Below are 14803 nucleotides of genomic sequence, written 5' to 3' on the forward strand. Positions count from 1 at the left end.
AAATAGGTTGTAGAAAATAGAAGGATTTGCCTCCATTGGTCAAATTTACAAACCCAGGGGAGCTGAAATGCAAGCATAAGCAAGTGTAACAAACAGAACAGGTTTTTATACTGCACCTCTTACTTAGACATAATACTTCTCAAAGACTGAGACTACTGACTATAGCTTTCTGCTCCAGACTGAACAAAAGCCTACACACACTTAGAGCCTGTGGCAGGTGAATTGCCTCCAGGTGCCAACACCCACCATGACACTGCTGCTGCACTAACAGGACCCCAAAACCTCACTTCAGGTTTCACAGGAGGAAGCAGGAAAGGGGATGCAGCTACAGAGCTTGAACCTGACACTGAGAACAGGATGGTTCCTGGTTAAGAGACAGAAGTGCCTACAGCTACCACAAATAGAGCTCATTACACTCAAATATGACAGTATTCATAGAGAAACATTTAAGTCAATTTTATTTGAAGCTAAATATGTTTAAGGCAACTTACATACCTAGAACATGATCTCAATTTAACTGACACACCCTACTACAGTCCTAATCTATCACCTGGTCAAATATGCTGTAGCTGGCCACAATGCAGCCAACTATTGAAAAGTGCTATTTTCTTCTCTCTGGCATAATTCTTTCTATAGAAAAAGCATTACATATTTTCTTGTATCACCCCCTCAGTGCAAGACACCACTACCGGTCTCCATTGCTGCTCTTCTAATGGCCCCTCATACCTTTGAATGTATGCATTTGCATGTCCTGTACTAGCACTATAATACTTGGCTCGAGTTTGAAGGTCCTGTTTGAAGACAGTAAAGTGAAGCTACCACTATGCAGCATGTCCACAGTCCAGTAATTTATTTTTAAACTGAGTAATTTCAAATTGCACAAACAAAACTGAACAGCAATATGCTTGAATTCTCTCTTCTGTACACTCAAAACAGTGATCTAAAACACCACAATATCCAACATACACAAACCTCAGGGCAGGGTTAGTAAATACACAGATTGGAATCATGGTGCTCTGTTCCTGAATGGAATGTCCCACAAAAGCACAGGATACAGCACAACATAAGGTCATCTGTTACATATGGAGTGAGCAAAAAGACACTAGCATTTTCTATATGCATAACTGGAAAAACCTGCATAGGTTAAGAAAAAAAAACTCCAACCAACTTGTACTCATTTTAAGTCAGGCAAGGTTGTCTGTACGCATTTTAAATTCTTTTAGAGCTATGCAATCCAACCAAGGTAGGATATGCTGATTAGTGTTGTCTCTTGTCAGCGGTCTTGCAAGGTCAAATACAATCTTCGCTTTAGCTTTCTCCGAATATACAGTGATACTTAAATGCGTTTAGAATAGACAGTACATACTGTAAGCTGCTCACATACAATGAACTTAAGATTCAATATTAGAGTGTAACACTATAGAGTGCAAATCAGAATCTTCACAATAGACTTAATGGTAATAAGCAGTCCTGCAAAAGCCCACTTGAACAAAGTCGTTTAAACTATTCCCCTTTTAAAGTCTAAATGACATGGAATGTGAAAAAAGATTTAACATAAGTGATTCAAATAGTTTGCGCTAGAAAAAACAGTCCTTCATGAAGTAAAGGTTACAAGAACACGAGGCAGAACTCTTGCTTTTCCCTGTTATGAGTTAAAGCGGGGAGGGACGGTGGAAGTTTCAGTAAGAAAATACACTAGCTCCAAACTTGACTTGTGCTGCATCTCACATGCTGTACCCAAAGCCAGGCTGCGGTTGCCCATACGGAGGTGCAGTGTAGCCATAGCCAAAAGGTGCTTGCGGAGGAACTGCGACACTGGGTCCTGCTGTCAACATTAGCTGTGGCTGACCTGGAAGACAGAATGGATTCATCTTTATTCCTTGGTACCAAACAATCAGCCAGCAGAATGCCTGCAGCCTCCTTGTAGACATTTGTATGCTTAACAGTAAGTCCCTACTGACCTGGTTTGGGGTCCTCAGAAGCCAGAATGGGCATTTCCCCACAAAACCTCAGGAGGACAGATTCTATGGTTAGAAATACTACACTCTGAAGTACCTGGACACAGGTTCTTGAATTCTGGGGTAAGTAGTTTAAGTTCTTAGACATCTGATGCTGAGAGAGAAAGGAAGAGCTTCCTGCTCCTTAAGCAGTGAGTTCACACAGTCCCAGAGTCAGTCTGGCTCTTAAAATAGCACTTCCTGCTCCAACAGCATTAGTAACTCTGCCTTGCTGAAGGCCAGAGCCCTATGCTATAGTGAGCCTGATGCAAAGGTGTGACCCCTGTAGCACTTAAGCAGAGACACCTTCCAGAACATTCTCATAAACAGCATTCACTACTTTGATAAGCAGCTGATAGAGACACTTACAATTCAGTAAGACAGCCCAATAGTTTGCAGTTATTATAGGGTGGCCAGGACACAGCTCCAGACTGGTTCAGCCTTACAGCAGCCAAACATTTTAAGAACATTAAGTATGCACAGACAACTGTTGCAAGATTTTTTCCTTTGACAGACAAGTGTTGATCAGATTACTTATAGAATCATAGATTCATGGTTGGAAGGGACCTTAAGATCATCCAGTTCCAAACCCCCCTGCCATGGGCAGGGACACCTCACACTAAACCATATCACCCAAGGCTCTTGTCACATTAGGACTCAGAACTAGGTTTTGTAACATCACACCCTGGGGCTTTATGGCTAATAAATATTCCACACTTCTTGCACTGCTTCATGGTGTGGAGATTAGAGCTGTCAGCTATACAGCAAAGGCTCCTTTATTACTAGGATAGAATTCATATTCTTACCAGAATTAGTGGGATAACCTCAATACAAAGGAAATACCCAAGACAGACAAAGTGAGTTGAGCAAGATTCAAATGACATACTTGCCATAAGTCTGGAATTATACAGTTTTCGCACTCCTTTCCTTTAGGAAGTATTTTTAAATAACATGGGACAATCTTAAATCCTGCAGCTCATATGCTGCTACTAAAATTGGCTTAGAGTGGTACTTTATCCAGTATTTTGGAACACATTTAAGACTTGATTTCACACGAAGAACATTCCCATTTCTAAGGATACCCTTGGAAAACGCATAACTAAAAAAGTGGTGTTTTTGAAGGACAGCACACTACTGACAACACATGAACTAAAGCATTACCATAAACAATAGGTTGTGTTTCTGTAGCTTGCTCCTCTTCCTTTCTCAAAGACTCTGATGCATCCAGTTTATCCACCTGGAACAGAAGCCAACAATTAAAAAACGTTTCTATGAAGAGGTACTTATTCATGGCAGAGAAGTGGAAAAGCCTTAGTGGTATGTTAACACCCATCAGGAAAAGGAGACCACTTATAAGTTAAGATCAATTCAAGTAGCAATGTTGGTACTGGTGCAGTCAAGATTGTCCATTTCCTGAACCCCTAATTGAGGGATTTGTGGAACTTCTTTGAAAGCTCACTCCAGGTTGAAGCTTAAATGAAAGGACTTGAGCTACTGCAACATCAGTAAGCTCATCAGTCAGCGTGGCTCCAGCTACTTCAAACCAACAGCCTTTGAACACAGATTTTAGCACAATGTCAGTTGGAGACCTTTGGTGTTAGAACAATTACTAAGATAATGCCCAGACCTGGAGGAGTTTCCCTGAATATATAACATTGAGGCAAAGGAATCTGAAGTTGGTATTTGTGTACAGCAGACTGCAATAGCATCCGACATGTCACTTGAGCCTCAAGATTTCACTTTCCAAACTCATTCACTCATGCAATTTAAGTTCAAATGCAAAGAATGCATGTGTATAAGACTTGCTTTTTTCCACTCTAAAACTGTGTGGCAGTCAGCCTAAACCCACAAATACTCAACTTGTTTGAGCTTCATTCACAGTGACAAGACAAGACTAGCCAGCTTCCCTCTGCTGCACAGCAAGTGCCATTGTGCTGTTAAGCCCACCCCTAAAGAAAGGCATAAGAAGAAACTTGTTCTTGTGAAGTATTGCTTGCTACTAAAACAAATCCAAGGAAACTCAGCATTCCTACAGTGTAAGGCAGGCCCTGAAACTGAAACCACCAAAAAAAAAATCAAGAATTGGTATTCGACCTGAGAGATAAGATTTAGAATTAAATCATAGACAATCATGCCAATTACTTTTTAAGACAGTAAGACAACTCACAAACCAGATTAATCTCTCACTTCACTTCCTTAACAAAGGGGTTTGAAGACAGGTTTCCTGCACTTACACAGGGTCAGCAGTACTTGTTCAGCTACACTAGCATTCATGGATTGAACAGTTTTTAGCTTAACTGCTACATTAGCAAATACTTGCAGGCAGCTCTAATGGCTTTCTTCAGGTTAGTTGTGAGTTACAACATGTGTTCCAAAAACCTGTTAATCTGTAACCTCAATTAGAGGCATACATCCAGGAAGTGGCAAAAGTCCTGAGCTTTATAAGTTCATCCATTGACTGGGCTATCACAAGCCTTTTTGTTGCCTCACACCAGTATCTGGCTTGCTGCTCTCAAAGTGCACAGGAGTGTTTGCCAGTGCTTCAAGACTAATTTCCAGGCACCATGCTGAGAACTGCACTGTTTTTAAGTCAAACAGCAACACACTGAACACAGAAGCACAAGTTTAGAGATGCAAATCCAAGGGAAATGTGCAGAGTTTGCCACTAAGCAGAGGCATTTGGCTTACGCACACTCGGAAAGTCTCCAGCCCAGGACATTTAATGCAGTTTTGATGCCTCCCCTCAGAGCTAAACAAATACTGACAATAAGCGCAAGTTTGAAACCAGCCTGCAGGATGGTTTTTATACCACTTGCTTGAGCATCACCAGGTTCAGTACCCTACACACTTGTAGCAAGAGTGTTTTAAAGGCTTTTCCACAGGGACTGCAATAAGCTGCAGAGGAAAAGTAACATGCATTCAATGTTATTGTGTTATGTGTGCATGAAAAAGAGGCAAAAGTACTGAAGCAAGAGTGAGGTCTGAAGATGACTGCCATACAGGCTCCCCCCAAAAAACCACACGCAGCCCACAGCAATGCTTTGTAGCTTAAGGAATAGTGGGATGTAATTGCAATGACTGCTACACATGCGTAGTCTATGCAAACACTGCAGTTCAATTACCTTTTTTCCACACACACGCTTTTTTACTGCCTCACTTACTAGCTGCCGAAGGACCTTACACTATGCATTTTAGTCAGGTTAGCCTTGAGTTCCAGTGGTGTAATTACAGACATCTTGTCACCAAAAAGGAGTCTGCATTTAGTCCATCTTCAAGCTATTGGTCAGTTTGCTCGTCCTTTACTCCACCACATTAATGGAAAACTCAACACTAGGGCTGACCTCTAGTCTAAGGAGAATCAGAGTGGTATTTGTACAGAAACAGATGGACAGAAACCTAAGAGATTTGTCCTCTGGAAGGGCAAAATTGCACAGCAAAAGGCAAGCCTCAAGAGCAATAAGCTTTTTGGTTTGTTTGGATTTGTGTTTTTTGGTTTTTTTGTTTTTTTTTTTTTAAATGAGGTAGCAAGAGAGGTTTAGTGAAGCTAAGGGGCTTGGAAAGCAGTCTTCTTTGCACAACTACAAGAAATTTACTACAGGGAACAGAACCATAGACTTTGTCTAACAGCTGAAGTTTTAAGTTGCTACATGAACTAGAGCACCATGTGGATTAGACTAGCACCAGAAGAACTGGACACCTGAGTGAGGAAGAGTGAAGAAGTCTCTTCTGAAGCAGCTAGTATCTACGCTGCCTACTGTCAGCACGCATTAGTAATGATCAGAGATCAGAAACTGGATCACAGTCCTTAAACTAGCAAATGCCATATTGATTTCTGGTTCAGAGACAGTGGTACAAGACTTAATGATTTCTTACTGTAGGAGGTTCTTCCAGTCAGATTGATTGTCCAATAACAGCACTTATGTATTCCTTTGATACCAAGCTGACTGTGATCCAATCGATCACCTGTACACCCTTCCTGAGGCTCTATTAGCTCATCAGTAGCAAGTGAATCTACTTTTGTCCTACAGCACTAGCTACTTTTAGAGTTAAACAATTTGCATATGCTTTAGTGATATTGTTTGGGGAAAAAGCAGTAGCAGCAGTGTAGTAAACATAGGAAAGAAAAAAACTCATGCAGAATCCTTAGACTTAGTCCTCCAGACTTAAAGATGGAAAACAAGAATCAACTTTCACCTTTTCCTTTATTGCATCAACCTGCAAAGGAATTCAGAAGGTGCAGCTTAGAAAAATCAAATTCCATATTTAGCATATAAAAGGTAGAAACAACAGCGTCAGGGAAGAAATTATTAAAGTACAGGTGAGTAAAACCAAAGATACACCAGAAGTATCTGCTTTAGAAAGGCAGTTCTGCTTGTTGCTAGATCTTACTGCATTGATTTCATTAGCTATACTACAGTTATATCCTAATCCTTTAAAGATTAGTATTTCATGACCTGCTAAGAATCCTACCCCAAGACTACTACTCTCAAGAGAAGCCTAGTATTAGCTTGGTACATCAGGCACATCTGACAAACAATGTTACTGCTTAGGATAGCTCCCCACCTCTCCCAAAATACAACATTAAAGGATAGCATATTGGCTATAGGATTACAGAGTCATCCTGCCTTCAGCAGTAACAGCCAGGCAAATCTTCTAGATAGGCACTCTGGTCTTCATTGACTCAAGCCTGAGTTAAGCTTTTACTTATCACAGAAGGAGTCCTAATCATTAAAGAATGTATTCCAGAAGCTTCAGCTGGGCAAATCTTGCTAGCAACACTGGGTATCTGGTTCAGTCTGTCAGAGCATTATCAAGTACTTTCCCCATCCTAAGTTGCTTGAAGCAAAAGCTGAGTTGTAATTAGTGCCATTAAGCATCAGAGCCACATTTTAGACTTAAATGTACAGCAGACCAAGTTAACTCAAGATTTACCTATAAAGCTTTTTTTAGTATACAGTCTAGAATTTAGTTAAGAGCTAAGATTCCTGACTGACAGAGCATATGAAAAGCCTAAATCCTGGAGCTACTTTAAGACACTGCCCATGGTCAGGCAAATACTACTGATGTAGGTTCTGTAATTGGTAGATAGGGTGGAGTCTGCAAGTGTTTCAGTCTCCTAGAGGGCGAAGTCTCTCCCCAGATGGACTGAAAAATAAGGGTGGACATGGACAGACACTTGACAAAGCCCAAATCAATGTTAGTAGCAAGCAGACAGTCTCAAGGCATAGACCATAGTGACTAACAAGCTTTCAGCATTGGAGAAGCGCATACTCTTACCTTGGTCAAGTATTCCTTCATGACCTGAATGAAGTATGGCATGGCAAAGTCCATGATGTTGTGCCTCCACGCTGTTTCCAAGACAACATCTGGCCTTAGGAGATCATAGCAAGTGAAGAGACAAGCACCAAAGCATTCTCTCTTGTTCTCCTGCAAGAACCACTGCAACAACTCTTCTGCCAATTCAGTATCTTTGGATTCTGAAGCATACTGCATTGCATCCTACAACATGAGAGGGCCTGTTTAGCCTCAAGGATCACAGTACAATCATCAATACTAATGTGCTAATTTAACTAACCTGCAATCTATCATTGACATTAGCAGAGAGGAGACAGTCTACCACTTGTTTCCAAGAAACCTGCCCATCTACCTCACTTCTGAAATAAAATTTGCCAGATTAGAAGCCACCTAGTAGCATCCAAGATGCAGCTTTACTAAAAAAATCACAGGTCTCCAAACAAGCCAAGTATGCTAAACCAGACCTCTGTGGTGGTCTTACCTTATACAGTCTGTCTTTCTTACAGAGCTCTACACTCTGTTTCCAGCGATTATTTCCTTTGAAGAGATAAGCAGCAATCCTTCGGAACTCTATTAGCTCATGTTTCTCCAAACGTTGAGCAAGAGAAATGTTGTCAAAGTTGTCATAAGCATCTATAGAAGTCCTAAGAGCCTAAGCAGAGGAAGAAGTTATTCTCACCTCAAATGTACAATTTCATCCACAAAAATGCAAGCATTTTCCATACAACTTAATTCTGCATTCCTGATATTAAGAGGATAAAGTATTCTAGCCAGACCTGAAGAGATTTCTGAGAAGCCAGTGTTTGATACACATGTAGTTTAGGATGTTCCAGCTTGTATTTTCCAGTACTGATAGCTGAGGTTAAGTGCCTCTGAATAGCAGACAGCTGTTCTCCAAAACCAGTAGAACAACTAGACATCATAACCGTTTGCCTTTTCTGTGAGTCTTCCTTAGCATCCACTTTTTGCCTTAAATAAGAACTCATCTATCACACTCAGAGCAGCCAGTCTATTCCCAGAGGCCACAAAGGTCTCAGAAAGCTCCTAACAGTTCTCCACTTAATCCTTGGCTAGTCATCACTAGTTCAGTTTGAAGTGTCAAAGAACATTTACTTAAGGAATTCAAGTTCAGCAAGCAGGTAAAATCTACTGAAAATGAGGGAGAAACCTGTGCTTCCAGATATTACAGACAGAACATTAGGTTAATACTGACACAGAAACAAGGTTGAGTAGAACTCTGCAGTTCAAGAATAACTGCTTCTGTTATATGCAGAATACACAGCATGCAAGTTGGTACCTGTGTCCAGGTACCTGTTTCAAGATGAGACTTACCTGGTAGTCTTCTTCAATAATGAAAAGGTTGTTCAGGGACTCATTCACTGATTTGTTGTTGTGATTTTGAACAGAGCGCAGGTAAGGTTTAACCAGTGGTAGCTGTTTAACCTTCAAGGAATCAGGTAGATAAATTTAAGTCAAGATTAACTTTTTGTAGAGGACTCCCAGCATCTTCTCTGACGGACAATGATGTAGCCAAGTATTTTAAAGTGCCACTAGAGCTAAATACTTTTCCAACTGTAACTTTCTTTGATCTGAACAGTAGGAAAATTACCTTTGTGAAGAAGGTGACAGCACGAGTATGGTCAAGTCGAGGAGACAACACCATCAGCAGATCGTTAAGCAACAGAGGTTTAAATTCCAAATAGAACTGAACTGCCTTGTAATACAGTTCCACATTGGCCACCTAGAGACGAGTAAGGATGCATATTCAGAGCAGAAGCATGATTGTAGAGAATCTTGGAACAATCTTAGATATTCCAGCACAACTCAGCCACCCATCCAAGACTCATTCTTGTCTCTAGAAATCTCTTTAGTTACTTTAGTTTACTTACTTTGAAATTGTGTGGTACTATCAAGAACTTTGAAATTTAAACAGGCTACTAGTTAAGGAAAAAGAACTGAAGCACACACAGTGAAAGGAGATACAGTTCTTGCTGAGTAATACCTTTGTGATGATATCTTTGAACAGGCCTTCTTTCCAAGCATCTGTTGGGTGATTCATCATTGTGATTATGGCATTATCATATTCTTCGTACTTATCATACAAGAACACCAGTTCAGCCCAGAGGTGGGCTTGCTCTGCAGCTCTCAGAACCTAAGCAAAAGGCAGGTCAGAAATACCAGTTAACATGTATTGCCATTAGTGTTCATCAGTGCTCAGGCTTTTAGCACTGTTAATGACCCCAAGAGCAGATACTGCAAAAGCTAAGGTACAGGCAATCCCAACAGATGTGTTTTAATTTAAGGCCTCAGGCTTTCACCTTGGGGATGTTGACTCTGGACCAGAACAGCTCCAAGTGCTCCCTCATCTTCTGTGGCTTGAACTTGGAGTAGAGAATTGCCAGCTCTGTAAACATCCCCATGTGTGCTCGCTCAAGTCCAAGGGCTGCTTCCAACATAGTTATCAGCTCTTCAAAGTAGCCACGATCCTAAGACAGAGACATCTCATGTTAGGAACTAACCTTACTACATTTCCAGTTTTCAACAGAGTTACCATGAAAGAATTTAGACTATGGCCACAAAACAGGAGTTAGCCTAGTTACCTGGTAATAGTTAATGAGCTCTTCCAACTCATCTGCATGCACTACAATATGAAGTCCACACAACTGGGCCAGGCGGAACTCTTTTCCATCAACACAAGCAAAGCAGACCTGGAATTGACAATTATATTATTGCTTATCATCAAGAGGCTATGGCTCTGAAGTCCCTTCAGTTATTCAATCAGTAAGTTTACCTCTTTCCATGTGCGAGTGCTGTTTGCTTTCCGAGCACCATCCACAGCTGCCTGGTATTCACCTAGGTGAACCAAAGTTGAGGCTAAACGGCCGAAGTTAGAGACATTGTTATACAACAGCTTAGCTGCTTCGTACATCTTTTCATCATAACAGCGATCACCAACCTACAGGAGAACATAACCAGGTTATTCTTGCAGCTTTTCAGTCCAATGCTTACATGAAACATGTAGTGTTCAAGCCATTACCAAAATGGAAACATCTTCAAAACCCAAGAGAGAGAAGTCCCGACACCCCTGTGGTTAGGAAGGCCTAAGGAGCCTGCTGCTGTGATTCAGTAAAACAAACTCAGTCTCACTCACTTGCTGGATATGTGCATTGTTGGGTCCATTGATAAACTCCTCTAGCTCTGCTAGACGGTTTGTTTTAGCAAGAGCAAAGATTAATTCTGTTTCCACATATGACTCCCGGGCCTTCTTGCGTGCCATCTGGAGATACTTCACCAGTTCCTCCCAGTTTCCTATGAAACAGAGTTCAGAACACTTACCTTCCTGCCACTAAGAATACTTGTGCTGAAACAACACAACCAGTTCTGCCTAATTTAAGTATTTCTACAGCTATTCCCCAACAATCAAGACTAGCCTTCATACTGCACATACTACATGAGATTAATAAAGTCACCTTACAACAGGCCTAACTAAAATCGTGGTATTTAACTTCATGTAAAGACCTGCTTAGTATCACCTGCTCTGCCAGAAGCCTCCAGCCAGCTAAAGAAGGTAGTTATAAGCCCACCGATTATGTGCAGATGGAATATGCTATCTTTGCCTCTTCTCACTTCGAACAGTTTTTGAAGAATCAGATTCCTCTACTTGCATCAAGACACAGGTTTAGTAGAACTGCAGTTTGAGCAGGCCATGCAAAAGAGCTGAGCAACACCAAAAGCAAGGCTTTAAATAAAATGTAACCATACCACTGGCATTGGCAGCTTGAACAACTTCCATGTACGAGGAAGGATCATCTGCTTTAATATATGAATCAATTGCTTCCTTTACCATCCCCTTCTGAAGCTGTGCTTTAGCCAGCTGACTCCATACAGCAGGCTCATTGCAGCGTTCAGCAAATTCATACGCACGATCCAGGTTGCCAATATGCTCTATTAATACCTAAAGAAAGGGTTACCATCATCAGCCACTATCTATAAAGGTCAGTTTTTACAAGACGCTGAGTCATGGTTTATGTTAGTTCTTCAATGGATCCATGGTTGCTTTTAAAAAAAGGGCTACTCTATACAACCCCCACAGCACAAGTGACAGTAGGCTTAAATTAAGTGTCACTTAATAGAGGGTTTAATACAAAACATTTGTTCTGCTTCAGAAGAGAAAATACTGAACAGCTTCAGTCACTTTGCTAATCGGTGTTAAGCACTGAAGTCACAGGTTAACAGCAAAATCCTTGTGTGAGGATGTATATGTCACAAGGAGATACAACAGACTGATGTTTTTCAATACCTGTACAGCTGATGTATTGACATCAAACTTCCTGAAGATAGCAAATGCCTCCTCAAAAAGCTCATTGCTAATAGCTATATTGGCTATGTCTGGAGCATCATAGTTATCCAGGCGATTGATGTATTCCATGACACGAGTGCGATCAGCCTTAATAGCTGTAAGAATGAGAAGGTTCTGCAGATTCCTAAACAGAGAAAGAAAAATATTAGTACATGTCAAGTAATGAACAGAAATTAACCCTTCTCTCTGGAGAAGGTATTAGTTTCTTTGCTGTTCCACATCACAGCAATTTAACACCTGTACCAAGTATAATTTCAAGTTTCCCAAGACTTAATTTTGACTTTACACACCTGTGCTCACTGAACACAGAGTTATCAAGAACTATTTTCTCCAGCAATTCAATAAGCTCATTTGGAAGATCTGCAGTCATGAAGGCCTTCACAGTAACAGAGACTTCCTCAGGGTCCTGTGTCTCTGACAGTGCAGTCTGTACAACCTGTAGGCAGAATCAAGGCATTGACACATCAGTTAAGTCATATGCTAGCAAGTCAGGTTGGGACAGCAAAGGATTTTATTGGTTTGTCAGTTATACCTGGTCAATCAGTGGTCTTCTGTAAGGGTTGCTTTCCAGCAGTACACTGGCCCACAGTTCAGGGTCCTTACGACGAACTAAGTAGCGGGAAAGACTTTTGAAGAGGGAGTTCTCATTGCACACCTAGCAAACAGCAAAGTTTGTTCAGAGTGCAGTCACAGCTATTGAGTCTACAGCTGATGACTTAACTGTACTGCAACATTAAAGAAGCCTGCCTGAGATGCAAGCTGGAAATCTCAGGCTTTGATACTTTGATTAGCCTCCCATCCCAGGATGTCCAGGGGAGTCTCACAGTTCTTACTAAATTGCACAGGGAGATTAAATAGCTAACTATTCTATGAGACATTACTAGTTCCTAGCTTAAAACTTGTTAGGAAACAAACAATTTTGACAGTCTGAGCAATCCACATCCAATTCAGAGCAATCCACATCCCATGATACTGAGGTTAGAACTTAATGCATAAGACAGCTGCCTTGGCATACATACATTGATAAGTTCCAAATCACATTGTCCACGCTCATAAGCCACACAGGCCAGGTGAGGGTCCCTCTTTTCACAGTATTTCCCAACAACACGACTATCATAATAGGGATTCTCACGCAGGAATCTTTCCGGGTTGTTGTTACTATCAATGTATATTTTGGCCAATGCATTGTGAGTCGCAGGCTCCTCACAACCCTCATGAATTCTTGCTTCCAGCCAGGGCAGAAGCAGTTTCAGCCTAGAAGGAAGTAGGTTTCACATTAGAGAGACTCAGTGAATAAGCAAGTATCCACTTGCACAGTATCTTCACTATAGAAGTCAGCTTCAGGATAGGACAGAGTCAGTAACTAAGAGTTATGGTACTCCATTTTGACCTGAATTCTGTTTCATCATTACATGGTGTGATGTTCTTCACAGTGTCAAAGTTACATGCCAAAACTATCAGCTAGAAGCTGCTTAAGGAAGATCCACACATCAGGTAAGAAGTAAAGCAGACTTTTGCTACTTGCCACCCAGCCAACATCAGTTTCTTGTTCTGTCAGTATCGGCTGTACCTGTGTAATGAGGGCATGCATGGACAGATGAGGAGTCCTACTGTTACCAGTCTGACAGCATTAAGAGACTTGCGAAAGTTTAATACCTGTTTCTCTTCTCAACCTCTGCAACAAGCTCATCAGTTGAAAATTGACCTCTCACTACAAGGATAAGGTTCTTTATCACATCTTCAGAGCAATCCACGTCAAGCAGTCCCCCAATAACAACAGGCAGACGACTTGGATTCACCTAAATGGGATTATTTAAAGTCAGTGTATTGTCATGCAGCATAGGCAGTCAATACTTATCCCTAGAAGTAGATATGAAAGCTGCTTGTTAAGATTCTCATCCTCCTGCCTTTACTCCCAGCTTCCTGAGGTTTTAGACCAGCTTGAAAGTCAATTCTTCAGTGAACAGGGGTTCATACCAGTTTAGTGGCTCACTAATGCTCTGTCCCCACAGGAGAACTCCTGAGCACAAAAACTTGTCTCTGCAGGAAGTATAAAGAACTTTCCCACTCCTAAAATGCTGGAAGTTAACATGACCCTAAGAACTCCAAAGTTATTCTACCAAGTTTCCTTCATCATCAGGTACATTAGCTGGGGTTACTGCTCTGCTTGGATGAGGAATAAGAAGAGACATGACTCACGGAAGGGCTACCTTTCCAGAAGCCAACAGGTACTTAAATGACAGTCAAGCATGAGTTTGCAGATCTCTTAGAAGCTTAATACCTATAGTTCCATATAAATCTAGAAAGATTGATCAGTTTTATTCATTAAAGTAAATGAATTGTAACTTACCTTCTGTACATATATCTCAATATATTTTTGGAGATTATTTCTGTACAAATACAGCACCAGGTCATGGACAAAGTCAAAGCGATCACATACAATGATGAGTGGCAACTGATCAGTGAGTTTAGCTTCCTATAAAGAGAAGAGCTTTAGCAATTTGGTTTTGTTCTTTGGCTTAAGCAGACAAATACAGTCACTTAAACTGTTAAAGCAGCTGAATTTGGAAAGCCAAAATTCAACACTCAACCAAATAGTGACACCTTACTGTTCAACTAATTGTTTGCAATAGGTAGCAAGTACGAGTACTCACACCCACTTCAGGGCCTACAGCAAGAAGCTTTCTGAAGTTTAACCCTGTTCTTTCGCATGGCAGAGTCCACAAAGTTTTACAACACATACAACTATTACAAGCCTAAGCTATAGACAGCATTTTTAATTGCCAGTGATGTTTGGTGTGCAGGATTAGCACTCTGGGATTTCAAAATAATTTAACCAAAACTAGATTAAGTTGTGGCTCCTAATGTAATAACTACATGGCACTTGTAGTCAACTCTGTATATATCTTGTGATACCTTCTAACTATGGATATAGGTAAGGGTAAGACTCCAGTGAGTAGCAGTAGTATACTTAAATTGCTAATCAGATTAGGTATCTAAAAGCATTCCAACTTTCAGCATAAGATTACAATGATTACAGTACAGAAGCTTAGTCTATGTGGCAGACAGTATTCCGGATGCATTATTTCAGATCACTTATTCGAACATGCACATCCCAGAATATAATCCTACATGTAAATTACACTTAAGG

At 40.9% G+C, this 14803-nt stretch overlaps 1 protein-coding gene across 1 annotated transcript in view; it reads right to left on the minus strand.

Moving 5' to 3' along the window:
• Positions 1-440: 440 nt before the first annotated feature.
• Positions 441-14803, minus strand: part of CLTC (clathrin heavy chain) — a 33630-nt gene continuing 19267 nt past the window's right edge. The window contains exons 15-32 of the mRNA XM_034069035.1: positions 14003-14128; positions 13309-13451; positions 12672-12906; positions 12185-12307; positions 11943-12088; positions 11593-11776; positions 11055-11247; positions 10444-10601; positions 10084-10248; positions 9893-10000; positions 9611-9778; positions 9295-9444; positions 8902-9033; positions 8625-8735; positions 7774-7944; positions 7275-7496; positions 3159-3234; positions 441-1849 (exon numbers count right to left, since the gene is read on the minus strand). Of these exons, the coding sequence (XP_033924926.1) occupies positions 1725-1849; positions 3159-3234; positions 7275-7496; positions 7774-7944; positions 8625-8735; positions 8902-9033; positions 9295-9444; positions 9611-9778; positions 9893-10000; positions 10084-10248; positions 10444-10601; positions 11055-11247; positions 11593-11776; positions 11943-12088; positions 12185-12307; positions 12672-12906; positions 13309-13451; positions 14003-14128 (2736 nt within the window). The 3' untranslated portion in view covers positions 441-1724. The remainder of the gene's footprint in view (positions 1850-3158; positions 3235-7274; positions 7497-7773; positions 7945-8624; positions 8736-8901; positions 9034-9294; positions 9445-9610; positions 9779-9892; positions 10001-10083; positions 10249-10443; positions 10602-11054; positions 11248-11592; positions 11777-11942; positions 12089-12184; positions 12308-12671; positions 12907-13308; positions 13452-14002; positions 14129-14803) is intronic.

The sequence above is a fragment of the Melopsittacus undulatus genome, chromosome 13 (genome assembly GCF_012275295.1).
Source record: "Melopsittacus undulatus isolate bMelUnd1 chromosome 13, bMelUnd1.mat.Z, whole genome shotgun sequence".
Lineage (NCBI taxonomy): Eukaryota > Metazoa > Chordata > Aves > Psittaciformes > Psittaculidae > Melopsittacus > Melopsittacus undulatus.